The 14,136-nt window shown below is 44.9% G+C and overlaps 1 protein-coding gene across 5 annotated transcripts in view; it reads left to right on the top strand.

Moving 5' to 3' along the window:
- The window catches only part of CEP170B (centrosomal protein 170B), a 58,635-nt gene that overhangs the window by 30,605 nt on the left and 13,894 nt on the right, over window positions 1–14,136 (top strand). For 3 of the 5 annotated variants that reach the window (XM_018082663.3, XM_018082664.3, XM_018082665.3), the window contains exons 9-14: window positions 1,987–2,049; window positions 2,922–3,685; window positions 5,686–5,874; window positions 6,073–6,181; window positions 7,603–9,375; window positions 12,672–12,921. In XM_018082663.3, the coding sequence (XP_017938152.1) occupies window positions 1,987–2,049; window positions 2,922–3,685; window positions 5,686–5,874; window positions 6,073–6,181; window positions 7,603–9,375; window positions 12,672–12,921 (3,148 nt within the window). The remainder of the gene's footprint in view (window positions 1–1,986; window positions 2,050–2,921; window positions 3,686–5,685; window positions 5,875–6,072; window positions 6,182–7,602; window positions 9,376–12,671; window positions 12,922–14,136) is intronic. The other 2 variants (XM_008927838.4, XM_018082666.3) reach the window with 1 other exon arrangement.

Consider the following 14,136-nt stretch of genomic DNA (forward strand, 5'->3'; position numbering starts at 1 on the left):
AATGTGACTGCTCTACATCTCTAATGCCAGCTCAGCAGTAACTGGTTGAAAAAAAACTGGTTTGATTTTTAAATGTCTAAAATAATTTCCACGTGATCAGGCAGACTGATAAACACTGGTATTTCAGTGAATTTTGTTCTCTTGTCTTCTCCTAGCTGATGGAATGACTTTTCGTTGTAGCTGTAGTCCAGAAGAGTCTTAAGTGTGATCATCCTGATGGGTGTAATGACCAGAGCCAGTTGGTTGGATGACAAGAGGTCCTGACAAAGAGAGTATGGATAGAGTTGAGATGTACATGATCCCAAATAAAGGAAATTGTTTTGCTTATAAGAGAAGGTTTCTTCTCTTAAACTTCTCTTAAAGCTTCTCTGTAATTCTTCTTTGTTCAAAAACATCGGATTTGGTGGACCTGTGTCCTGTTAAATGTGTCACTGTGTTCTTTGAGGATTTTCAAAGGTCTGAAGTGTAGTTTGGAGCCCAGTTCTTAGTGCAGCTTGTGGGACTCATGATTTTCATGCAAATTTGAATATATTTTACGTGATTTAGGCTTGCTTGGGTGTCTCTCTTGGACTGTGCACTGAACAGCTAGCAGGAGACCACATTCCCGCATTTTCACTGCCTTGCCTCTGGAAAAGCTATTGTTTTGCAGCTTTAACTGATGAAGTCATATTGAAGACCTATTTGTGCTCAAGGTCCTACTTAAATGAGAGCAATACCTTGTTTTCCCTTGAAGGAATATTTGCTTGGGCCTTGTTATAAAAAAACTAATCGTAATATGAAGAGTTTTACATATTACACCTCCAACTTGCTTTTATGGATACATATTTTTGACAGGTCTCATATTCAGCCATGGGGTTGGGCGTGGCATGGAAATGGAACTGTTTTGTTGCCATTGCTTGTTTCTAGTCCTTCCCAATAAGGGACAGTGTTGAGGTGCCCTGTTTGGTTATTTAGGGTCTTATTTTCAGTCTACTGTGACTTGTATGATAGAGGGGTTTGGGTTGGGGATTTTTTGTTATTGTCATGTTGGATTTTGTTGACTTACTGGAGGACATTGTCAGGGATAGAAATATGCATAGAAATGTGCTTCAGTAGTTTTGCTCTTTCCTCCTGGAGAAAACTAGAGAGTTGGGCAGCTGTTGCTTGTCCTAGGGTTTTCATGAGCAATGCATGGGAACACTAGACTGATGACACTTGCCTCTCTACAGTCCATAAGGCATGGAGAGAAGCTGAGCTAATTTAATGCATAATTTGCATATCAAGAAATCAACCTTTGGACATTTGATTAAGGCATACAGTGTTGGTGGCCTGAGGAGTTTATCCACCTCTGCTTTGGCAGAGGACAGGGTGTCATTTATCTGCGATAGCTGCCTAACGTGTTCTTCTGGCAGGGCTAATTTGGAAGATATCTTGGAGGCTACCACTGACTGCCTACCAGGTTTAAGTCTTCAGTATCAGAGGTGCCCACCATTGGGGCTAATTAGTAACAACTGTTCACTTCCATGAACAATGTGGTGAATGTAAAGCCTGGTATCAAGGCTAGAGAGGTCAGGTCTTTGCAGCTTGAGAGGATGTGCACTGTGTTCTGCTGGGGCATCTGTGTGTGTGGTGGATGTTTTCCTTGTGTCCCCAACATTTGGCATTCAGCAGAGTTCTTAGCCAAGACCTTTAATTTAGGAAGTTTCCCTTCCAAGGGTGAAGCTTATCAGCCCTCAGGGCACAATGCAAAGTTTGCTGGCTTCCTTCATGAGGGTGTTAGGAGACTCTTCACAGAACTGACTCCTGGGTTGAATGGATCTTACATTAAATTCTAATCTTTCACAGTTAACTTGATGTAATAAATGGTCTTCACCCATGAGTCTGGAGAACTTGCAAAGTAGGTTTGAGCAGTTTTCCTTTCAAACACGTGGTATTTTAGCCAGTATATCTTGCTACATATTACAGTCTAGAGCGCAGAGACCTCTTTCCCCGTTCTCCCGATGACAGGTTCCTGGTCGTTGACTGAATCGTGTTCTGTGCCTTCACACCCGTTTCCTTCTCCAAAAAAAGGTTTGTTTTTTGTTTTACTTTTAATTTTTTGTTTTAATTTTAAGTTTCTGTTTTACTTCAGCTTACTTTCTGACAGTGCTGAGCTAAGGTGCTGAGGGTCAGGCAGGCACTGATCTGTAGGGGTGGTTGTGAAGATGGTTGTTGCTAACATAAGTGAAAATAATTATAAATTTAGTTTAAGCTTAGTAAACTCTTAAGTAATGATTTAACCTTTGCTTGGCTGGTGATAGGATGGTGTAACTCGTGGGGGTGTCATGGTGTGATTCTTAGATTTCCAGGAAAAGTAAAGAATCCTGCAAATTTACTTTTCTGTTACCCTCTGGTTTATTTTCCCCTTGTAGAGGAGGGTAATGTGGGTACTCAGAGATGTATCTGCTTATAATGCACTGATCTGGTCTTTGATCATGGGGATTTGGTTTCGTGGGATGCATTCTGAGGGTTTTATTTACTGATCCTGCAGAGAAAACTTAATGAAGTGATCTTAGACTACAGTAATTGGGCGGAACGGCAAAATAATATCATCATTTTTATTTAAATTGAAAAAAGAAAGAAACAAAGCATAGGTATCTAAACCAACCAGCATTACAAAATCAGAAACCCATGTGGCTGAAATTACTTCTTTGTAAGTAAATTGTTTTTAAATAAATAAATGATAGCCAGTGAGTGGTAAAAAGTGGGGTCAGGAGAGAGCTGCTTTCTCTTTTATTTCTTCTGTTGGGATACAATCTCTGTACCACACAGATGTCTTCAGAGTTGTTTAATCCTATAGGATGCTTTTATTTTAACTGAAGTTATAAATTTCAGCTGGGAGGTAATGAGAGAGCCGCAGCAACTGAGAATATGAAAGTCAAATCTGCATGCCTTGTTTCCAGGCAATAGGCACGAGGACGGGACGCAGAGCGACTCCGAAGACCCCGTGGCGCCCAAGGCGGAGAAGGAGACACCGGCGGGCGGCGAACGTCCGACAGAGCAAACGCGGCTGCAGCGCCAGATGAGGCGGGATCCCCACGAGATGCTGCACAACAAGCAGGCCTTCGTCATCGAGTTCTTCGAGGACACGCCGCGGAAGAAGCGGTCGCAGTCCTTCACGCACAGCGCTCACTCCTCCCAGAGCGACACCGACCCAGGGATGAAGACCAAGGTTGAAAAGCGCAAGAATGCGTTGCCGGCGGAGAAAGCGGGAAATTCAGTGCCGCCATCCCACCTCACAGCCCAGGCAGGCAAACCCAATAGCAACTCCTGTGGGACTCAAAGAACCAGCTCCTTCAAGAGGGAGAAGACTGAGGATCGGATCAACTCTTCGTCGTCCTCTGCTTCCAGAGCATCAGCCAAAACTTATGGGAGCGTTGGGAGGAAGTCTAAAATGGCTCAGGATTTCATGGCTGAGTACTTGCGTGAGACTGCTCAATCTGGGAAGCCAAGTGCTGAGAAACCAGCCCCTCAGCCCATGCCAGTGGCTCCACGTGTGGTTATATCATCAGAACCAGAGTCTGCCTCTACCCCACCTCTGGAGGTGAAGTCTGCCCAGGGCAGGAGGAATGATGAGGAAGACAGTATAAGTGAAACAGGCACATACACCATTGAGACGGAGTCACAGGATAAAGAGGTGGAGGAAGCACGGAAAATGATAGATCAGGTAAAAGCTGCCTTTTTGTGCTTGACTAGTATGCTGAGGGCTGAAGGCTTGGGCTTCCAGGCCTTGTGCTGGGGACCTAAATTAGCTCTTGCCATGAGGGGATGTAATTGGGTGCAGCAGGTGGTTCTGGTTAGAAATGGGTAGAAAATCATCCTGAGTAACCTGTGTTAAGGATAGGCCCCAACAAACTGTGAGGCTGGTCTTCAAAAAAATCCCATCAAAACAACAGAATTACAAACAAATGAAAAAAATCCACAGAGTAAAAGAAGGCAAGATAAACCCACAGCAAAGAACTGCCTTTGCTTCCAAAATGGGATTTGGATGCAAAAGTGAAAGAGTGGGCTTGCCATCTGTTTAGAGGAAAGGCAACACCTGAATAAAGATCAGGCTGATCCTGCTGACAGCTTTGGCTGGGAGCAGTTCTGCTCTCTAGGACTGCTCCCAAGCCTCTGCCTTGATGTTGCATCACCTTCTGCCCACTGTTAGGAAGATGGGAGCATCCTGTGGTAGTCCAAAGGAGATGCCAAGGGCTGGTACTCTTCATCCTTCATAAACCTTAGTGATAGGTGTTTCTGTACTTGGCTGTGCCTGATTAGAAAGACCATGCTTGCTGGCAGGGCAAGCGGCAGCTAGATGAGATAGAAAAGGGTGTGATCTAGGGCAGAGGCAATCCTAGATGGATCTATACATGTTTGGATTTTTCAAAGTGAGTGACAGCCTAAAAACAAAACCTCAGAGATGAGGGAGAAGCTTAAAAACAACCCACCCAACTAAGCAACCGCAGGGCAAACCAAAGTTTGGCTGATTTTCAGGTTTAACTTTCATCTGCGGTCTATTATGAAAACAAAACTGGCAAGTTGCTATGAAGATTTAGTGAAGTGTAGTCAGGAGGATGGTGAGGTTTAAAGCAAACCTTAATTGAACCTGGTTTTAGAGCTTTGTGTACAGTGTTTTGTGAGCCTGGATCTAGCTTCCCTCTTTTGTTTATTCCATTCGTTCCTTACACCTTGTTTGAAATGTGATCGGAAGCTCTCAGGGCAGGGTATTTAAAGCCACAGCAAGGTCCTAGTCCTGACATTAGATGACTAATTGTTCTGGTCGAGCAAATGCCACAAAAATACAAATATTTCTGAGGAGTAGTCTTGGCAGCCATGTGACTTGGGCAGGCAAACTGGCCAAATTCTTGTCCTGTGCCACGCACTTCTGGTCCGTGCCATGGACTTGGTGCAGTTGACAGCTGCACGTCAGAGTTTCTGTCAGGAAGATGGAAAATATGAGTTCTAGACTTGCTTAGGTTCTGAGGTGCTTTTTATCCCCCCACCATTGCCCACACACTTTTTAACAGAGGTGAGAGTGGAGCAGTCTTTGCCCAGCCAAGGCACCTCCATGGTTGTATCTTCCTCTGAACTTCTTGTAGTCAGGGAAAAGAAACAAGCCCTGCTAATGCATAGATCTTGTTCACCCCCTTAGGAAGGCCAACTTATCTCCAAAGGGAATCTATCCAAGTAGCTCAAACACTCCCTCATCTCAGAGGATCCTTTCCCAGGTCCTCATGTGGCAGTGCAAGGCTGCTTTGCTCATCCCACTTGCTGCTACAGTCTATGAAAGACCCTGGGGTTGGAGCTTTCCTATTTTTTTCTTTCTAATTCTCCACAAATGAGCTGGTAAATAGCTTTCCTGACACTTATCCCAAATTTCTCAGGGATGAAAAAGGACTCCTTTTCAGTGAAAGTTGCTACTGTTAAAGGCAATGCACCTAAATAATGAAGGAGAGAGGAAAGGTGGGTGTGAATGGAATTCTATGAATAAGTATATTTAAAGCTGCTGCTGTGGAGTACAGAAGAGAATGATTTACTTAGTTGGTATGGAAGCATTGGCAAGTGTTTTTGGCCCTTTGGGGTCATAGTTTGTGTGTGACTAATGCTTCATGGATTTGGATTTTGGGGTAATATTTTTCTGTTTTCTTGGGTTTAATCTTTCCCATGCAAACACCTTTTCAGGTTTTTGGCGTTCTTGAGTCACCTGAATTTTCCAGAATCTCTTCAGCCTTTAGACCAGTAATTAAAGGTGAAAAAGACGACTCCAGTTCTCATCAGCATCTAATCAGTGAAAATGGCACTAGTCAGAAGTCACCCCTGCTCCAGGCATTTTCCTCAAAAGCTGTGAGTGGGTCCCAGGCTGAAGCGCAGGTACGGGCAGTCCAGGTGGATTTGCTGGGATGGTGGAGGTGTAGATGGGTTTTCTGTCTGGATGTAAATGTGACGTGTAGCTTGATTTCCCATTTTGAGAGCAGACCGAATGATATGTGTATGAGAGGAGAGGTTTTTGTGGCTAGGATTTTGTTTACAGACCCTCTTTCTGACACTGTCTTCCCCACCTTGTTATAGATGTCTGCAGCATCTCAAGGGAGTCAGAAGTGGGTGTCCAGATGGGCGAGCCTTGCGGACAGTTACTCTGAGCCTGGATCTGTCTCTGGGCAGGGTGATGGAAGTGCAGGTAAGTCTCATTCAGCATTGCTGTTTGAAGGAAGCTGAATCTAGGCCAGGATGATACAAAAAGCAGAAATTAAGGGCTTCTGTGCATCTGGCTGTGACTTAGTTTTTGTTTTAAGCAGTGTAGTTGGGGATGGGAGGGACAGAGTGAATTGTTCCCAGTGGATTGAAGACAGAAGGAGCCTCTGGTTTGCATTCTGGAGTCATCCAAGAGGTTCTTAAATGTTAGGTTTGACATGACTGAAGGGCACCTGGGAAGGAGAGAGGCTTTGGGTGTTAACTAGCCCCAAGTTGTGATTCTTTAGATTGGCTTATGATCCCAGATGAAAACCCTTTGCAAGTTTCCTTGGAGTTAGTTGCTGGCTTGTGCTTTTTTTTGGTGTGTTTCTCCTGTGTCTGGCTGTGTTGAAAATTTAGGCTGTTCTGGGATTTGCTGTTGAGTGGCAGCTTTGAAGCATGGAGATCAGCACAGAAAAGTATGTGTGGAGGGGAGAAGGGGAGTGGGAGGAGATCAGACTCCCATCATAACTGGGAAGACAGCTGACAGACCCTGTTGGTCTTCTTGGTGTGTGAGGAAAGAGAAAAACACTTTGTTGGGTTTTGTAAATGTTTTCAACTTTTTTTGTTTAGAAGTACTGTCATTAACCTTCTTGACATCAACACCTATAGATAGATCCATTAAAGATTAGAAGAAACTATTGTTTCAGGGGTCATTGCTACTGTTTTCACACCATGTGAGAACCTGACTCCTGGAGTCCTTGAAATATTACCATAGCCAAATAACCAGTTATCCTGGTATTTAAAGGTGGTGTCAGATATGGAGTCCTGGCCAGCAGCATGAGAGAAATAGGAGTGCTCTTTCTATGAAGTGTGTCCTTGCAGATAAGCCCACCCACACTGGGGCAGTGAACTCTAATTCAGAGCCTCTTAAATGTTACAGGGTCTTTTTCCTGGGAATTTGCTGTGGAGTATGATTGTAGGAGAACTCGTAGTGTGAAAAAACACCACCTATTTAGTCAAATGGGAGATATTGTCTAGAATGGTGCTTAAAACACTGGATCAGTGATGTCTGATGGCTTTTCAACTCATTCCTGTGGCCTGATTGATGGCAGATAGGTGCCAGCTATGCAGTTAGCCTCTAAAGTATGTGCTTGTACTGAGAGGTATATTATGGGAGAATGAATCTGAAATCCAAGCTTGAGAGAGGAGTGGTGTTGAGCAGTGTGATTCAGCAAAGGAATTCGGTATATTGTCTGTATTGATAAGCCTGAGGGAGCAAGGAGCAACCAGGCCCTGTTGATGTTCATACTACGTAAAAGCTTAGTTCTAAGTGCATCTTGGGACTGCTTTTGTGGACTAAATAAGTAAGTAAATAAGTGGCATAGTTGTACAATAGTTGATTGTTGTCCACTTAATCCTCTTCAGAAAGCGGTGTAGCCCCAAAACCCGGGGAACCAGAAAACTCTGTGCCCTCGAGAACAAGGCGCCTTCTTCCCCAACTCCCACCCAGCGATAAATCAGACAGCCCCACGCCCACGGTCCTGGTTTGCCAGGAGTCCTATTCTGAGGTTACCAAGAGAACCATCGTGAAGGACCACTGCACGGAAGCCTATGGAGATCCCAGCAGTCGCCTCTTCATCCAAGAAGACTTGGATCCGGATAGCCTCAGTGATGCCAGCAGATCTGACGATGGCTTCAGCATGGAAAAAGGCAAGAAATATAAAGAGAACAATAAAATGCCAGAGCAGATGGGGGAAGACAATAGATCAGAGAGCCGGCAGCCAGGAGCCTCTCGGATCTCACATGTGAGAGCTGTGAGTGAGCCAGTTTCTACTTCATTCTACATTGGCGATGACAGCAATGATGTGGGAGTTCCCTCCAAGCTCTCTCTGAGCATGTCCCATGCTCAAGCAGACAAAGATGTTAAGGATCAGGAGTTTTCCTTCAAGTGTGCTGGCACACCAGTTGCTGGAAAGCCACCGGTCAAAGATGTTAGCGCTTATATAAATGCGGCTGGAAAAGTTGTTATTTCCCTTCATCAGAGTCTTCCTCAAGATCAAGAAAACGCATCAGGAAAGGAAACAGCGTCTTTTGTTAGACAGGAAAGTTTTACCAAAGATAAATCAAGCAGTGGTGTTCCTCAAAATAAACTCCCACATATTTCAAGTCACCCTCTGCTTAAAGATTTAGAGGCTGTTCGGTCAAGTCATATGGACTTTAGTCAGGAGACTCATCTTCTTCTTAAGGACACTGAAACTGCCTTGGCAGCATTGGAAGCCAAATTGCTTAGTCAAAGCCAACAGCTGGAGCCCTCGGAAACTGCTGGTCAGCTGGAGGACTCCTTGTCAGGGGACTCAGACGTAGACACTGCCAGCACAGTCAGCTTGGTGAGCGGCAAGAATGTCCCGACGAGTGCCCCAAAACGCAAAGCAGTTGCAAGCTTGCAGAAGGAGAAATCTTCCTCTACACCTTCCATCCAGGACCAGTGCGGGCAGCCCAGCGCTCGGGACAGGCTGACGGAGAAGCGGAAAACGCAAGCACCAGAGGCATCAAACCGTGCAGAAGCTGCCAAACGCTTCCAGATGAAGCGGAGCGCTGGGACTCGAGGGTCTCTTGACTTCACGGATGATGAGCGAGGTTTGAGCTCACCCTACTTGTCAGTCCCTGACGCGGTCGTGTCTGACCAAGAGCACTCAGTAACCCGGCCGGTTCCCAGAAGGAAACCTTACACTCAGGCCACCAAGGAGGACCAGAGCAAAACGACCTCCAACGTGCAGAAAATCCAGCAGGTTCTCACCCGCTCCAACAGTTTATCCACCCCGCGGCCCACACGGGCCTCCAAGCTGCGCCGTGCGCGGCTGGGAGATGCTTCGGACAACGAATGTGTCGATGCTGAGAAAACGGCCTCCAACCCTGACGCCGCCGCTCAGGGCCCCAAGCAGCCCACGGAGACAAAGAAGCTCTCCCGGCTGGACATCCTCGCCATGCCAAGGAAACGGGCAGGCTCATTTACAGTGCCCAGTGACTCCGAGACAGCGCAGTCGAGGACGGGGTTTTCAGGCCGCAGTGCGGATTCCTATCGGAAGACGGGCGTTTCGGAGGTCAGAGCCGCGGCGAGGAAAACAGCAGCTGCTGCCTCTGCCAAGCAGCCTTTCAGCAGGACCCGTTCAAGCAGTGTCAAGTATTCCTCCTCATCCAGTAAGTGCTCTTGCTTTACGTTTCTCCCATGTTCCCCTCTTTCTGACTTACAGGCTGCACATGGTTGCCAAGGATTGGTATCTCAGTAGTACAGGAGCTGCATTGGTGAGTACAAAAGTCTCAACATCCATGCTGCTCATTAATGCAGATTTCCTGTGGGTTTGGAGACAGCAGAGCATCTCTCATACCCAGTGAGATGATATTGTGGTGGTGTCTGTGAGAATATTGCAAACAGCTACTTTTTTTTCCTCCAGTGACTTTGTTTCTTGAACAACCAGTTGCCATTTGACCATGGCACGTTGGCCATTTTTCTATTAAACAAATAGAATTTAATGCCTTTCCAGAGCTACAGCTGGAAATTCTGCAAGGAACTCTGTTCTGTTCCTGTTTAACTTCTAAGATTGAAAGTTTACTTCCAGAGAGCTTATAATGGTGTTGGTGACAGATGATGTCCAAGGTGGCAGGTTTGAAGGCATCTGAAACAGGAGAACAAGAAATAAACATCCCTGTGTTGTGAAAGCTATTCCCTTGTTCTTCCTGTGAATGTGAATATGGGGCTGGACACTGCATGTTGATTGCCCCAAGAAATTCTCACTTCTGTGTATTTTCACTCACTTCTGCCATAGGTAAGGCAGGTGTGCAGTCCTGTTTTCCGTGAGGCAGAGGTTTGGGATCTATCTTGCCCTGTAGCTGAGCACTCAACAAACCCTTGCAATATCAACATTTGTCATACTGAAATCAGCCTTTAATTAAGAGATGGGCCCAATTCAGATGACAACTCCAAAATGGTAATTGTTATTGGGAGATTTGTCCCCGACAACTTTGGTCTAAGTTCCAGGTCTGTGCCTGTAGTCTTTGACTTGCCATGGATGTGGCAAAGCAGATCTCTTTGCTTAGGTTTTTAGGAATCTGTTTGCTTAGGTTTTTGGCTTAGGTAGCCAAAGGGACAAGAAGAACCCCTTCGGCTGGATTTCTGAGTCCTGTTGAGAGGGATGCTATTTTCAGCAGTTCTGTGATTTTGTAGGGGGTCTTGGAGTTCTTGATGTGTCCTTTAATATGTTTTCATACAGCTGAAGTAATTATCCTTCTTGCATTATTCATTTTTATTGCATGCTAAAAATGTTATTTGCTGCTTGTTTTGATTGGGATTGTTTTAGTGCATCCAGCTTCCCTTTAATTGTAATGATTTTTTTCTTACACATTTGTATATGCATGTAAATCAGAATGTGATTAAGCTAAAAGAGTATGTGCAGTCTCTTCTCTTGCCTTTTTTGAGATGATGCTATTATTAACTTCTTGTTAAACAGTAACAAATTTAAAGCAAAATAATGTGGTCAGAGTTTTCCGAACAGGAGGAGGTCTTTGCACTCCCTCTGCCTTTGGACCACAGACTTCAAATCATTCGGAGAAAAATGATAAGTGTTGGCCAGTTCTTTATTCAAATGAATTGGTTTTTGATTTCCAGAGCTCCGTAGCAGCATGCTAACACCTCTCCTTGCCTGTAGTTGTAGCAGATGATGCTAATCCTTCCACTGAATTAGTTACTCTTAAAATACTAACCTCCTAATTCCTTGATAGGATTGTGGACCTTGTGCAAGCTCTAAATACACACTGGTGTGTTTCATGCTTCATTGTGCTTACTGTCCTGTGATGCATGTTCCTATACTAACGCTGTTGTAGATACAGTAAATCAACACCTAGAACTCCCCTCCTGGAACAAAAGTGAAATGTTGATAAACTGGACTACTCACTGTGCCATCAAGATGTTTTTTAGCATGGTACAACAACCCTTGAGAGCACTGAGTGTCAAGCCTTGGGGGTAAGGAGGCAGACGTGGCTGATTTATTCCAGGAGTTCTTTAAGTGTTTAGCTAACCACAGTAGCTCCCAACTCTCCCAGTGGGGGAAAGTTAGTCATGCTAGCGGAGAAACAGCATGAACTATCTGGCCATGAGACAAGAAATGCCAGTATATTGTTGGGCCACCTGAAGTAACTTTCTGTGAAATGCACAGATAACATCAGAGTAACCCAAGTTACCAATTCTGAAAGCTAAGGGCCTGTCTCCCCTTCTCCTCTGTGTACACGATTTGTTTACTCAGTGTAATTTAAATGATACTTAGGGTGCTGATTCTGATTTCCCTTGGCATACAGGGTTGAAAAATCAGTCTCCTCATTTTAAAATTGCTATTCAGTGACAGGGTGACCTCTTGATTCTAAAACTGTGTTTAAAAAAAAAAAAAAGATACAACTCTACTAAATTTACTTTTTCTGTATATATATATATATACATATATATTAATTCTAAGCCAAGGCATTTGTATAGCTGTAGATGAGATAGCCAGTGTCTGGGAATACTTCTTTCACTATACAGCAGTTATCTGTAGTTTCTACCTGCATGTTATATGCAAAATTTGTTGGGTTTGCTTGTATGATCTATGATGCTGGCTTAATTCACTTGCCCTTTTTCAGTGTTACGATAGTCTTGGTAACACAGTGAAGCTTTTAGCTGTTGTAATTTTAAATAAGTCTGCTGGTTCTGTGTTTGGTGGGTCTTCATGCTCCAGGGAAAGACAGCAGGGAATGAAGCAGTATCTGTAGAGAGTGTAGCAAGGCAGCAAACACTGGGAGCCCAGTTTTCAAATAAGGACACCTTGATACTTCCCATACAAGGAGGGACTTGGGTGTCTACAGATCTGCAGAACTGGTTGGGATAAGTAGGCAGCTTCCACTTGGCTCTGGGGGTTGGAGCCAGGCCTGACTGTGTGAACACTCTTGTGGAGTGTCATTAATGGGGAATTGCGAGGCAGGAGGTGAACACAGGGGTGTGGACTCTTGCAAATAACACCAAGCACCATAGTCTACTCTTCACTCAAAAACCCCTCCTTCTGCTTGTACTTGCAGCTCATTGGAAAGGTGTCTTAAGGCTTGAAAATTGGGCTTTCTTTAGACAGGGACTTCTGTGGGACTATGAGGAGTCTGAAATGTGTGCTACTTATACACAGAGCTTCTGTGCATGGAAAGCGAAGTCTGTGGTAATAATTTACTACATTGGAGTCGTTAACACAGTCATTTTGATTTTCCATTGGCATTTCCCCCTCCAAATTTTTATAGTGAATGGGAGCCATATAGGGGCTCAACTCGGAAATAAGCTCTGAGAATGTGCTGTTTAAACTTAAAATCTGCACAGAAACTCTCCTTTCCTTGTGCTCTTGGGCTAGTTTTGTGTTACCTTTTTGCCCTTTTGTAGTTACTCTTTACTACTGTCCTTGGTCTGAAACCAATTCATTTTTTATAAGCATCAAGGCGGAGACCACAGGGTTCAGATTACACTTCTACTTCGGAGGAGGAATATGGCTCAAATCACAGCTCCCCTAAACACAAACGCTCCCATACTTCAACAGCCACACAAACACCGAGGATACGTGGCTCTGGGCTGGGCAAGCAGAAGCACAACAGCAGAGAAACAGATGATGATGAAGATTTTGATGACCACCCTGACCCCTACAACTTCATGGCACAAACAGCAGAGATAGCCGAAATAGCCAGGTGAGGTGGGGCTTTATGTGTTGACCCATGTGTTGAAAATGGGTTGTTTTCTTTGGTGTTCAAAACAAACCCAGGTGTGGAGGTAGAAGGAGAGGCTCTCTCCTGTTTTTGTGCCCCCCCAATCCCCTTTACATCTGAACATCAATTTGTTCAGACTCAGAAGGTTTCAATAAACCTTTGCAGCCTGGGCTAGGATGTGCTGGTTGTACCTTCTCTCTAGTTAATGCCAAGGTGCAGGGCATTGTATCTTGGTTTGTTTCTTGATCAAGCTGTGGGAAGTCTGTCAGAAGATCTAACTGTTTATACCTGCTTATCTCTACTTTCTGCTGGAAGTCACAGTGTGGTTGGTGTGAACTGTCCTAATTCTCTGCAGAGGAAGTCAAATGGGTTAGCAAAGACTGAATATGTAAACTGTTGTAGCTGCTTTGCCTGAAGCTGGTGAGGGAGCAGTAAGTAATCGCTGCAGGGCAGAAACCTCTTTGCTTAGCACAACTGAATCCAAATCTGTCTAGACCTTGTATATAAATGAGTTGTTGCTTAGCTTGATGTCCCTGGATACGGGACTTACTGTGTACTGGTGGTCCGACGGTTGCCTGGAGGACCTCAGCAGTAAAGCAAATAGATTCCTTTTTTTAAACAGTGGCATTTGAGGTTTGACATCCCTAATATGCAACTGTGTTATGCCAGCTTTCCAGAAATACTGGTCTTCCATTGTACTGGCCATACTTGAAATACTTTTGACTGAGGAAGCTGTCTTCTGTCTGCTCTTGGCCAGCATCTCCACATCACCCTCAGCGCTGCTGCACTGACCTCAAAAGGGCTTTTCTTGCCTGAAAATTTCTGTCAAGCTGCTAGAAAGTGTGTCAGCCTTCAAACCAGGCTGCATTACCTGTGCTGCGTGAAGTGTGGGTGTGGGAGATGCTGGCTTCCCTCCCACCAGCGTTCCCAGTGCCGGAGAGCTCCGGCTCGCAGCTGCTATAAATAAATGGTTGCGTCAGACTTGTCTGGCGCTGCACGTTGCAGGGCTCGGTCACAGAGTCTGCTTGGTAATTGCAGTTCTGATTTCCCTTGCTGCTCCCGAATTAACTGGGAGGGGTTTGGAGGAGTCAGAGAGTTAAAAGGGAAAATGCCACTTGTTTACAGTAAGTGAATCACATAATGGAAGTGTTCCGTGACAGGTCTATCCCCACCAGCACAGAGAGGGGGGGGTACCTT

The sequence above is a fragment of the Manacus vitellinus genome, unplaced genomic scaffold (genome assembly GCF_001715985.3).
Source record: "Manacus vitellinus isolate BGI_N305 unplaced genomic scaffold, ASM171598v3 scaffold_6_pilon, whole genome shotgun sequence".
Taxonomy (NCBI): domain Eukaryota; kingdom Metazoa; phylum Chordata; class Aves; order Passeriformes; family Pipridae; genus Manacus; species Manacus vitellinus.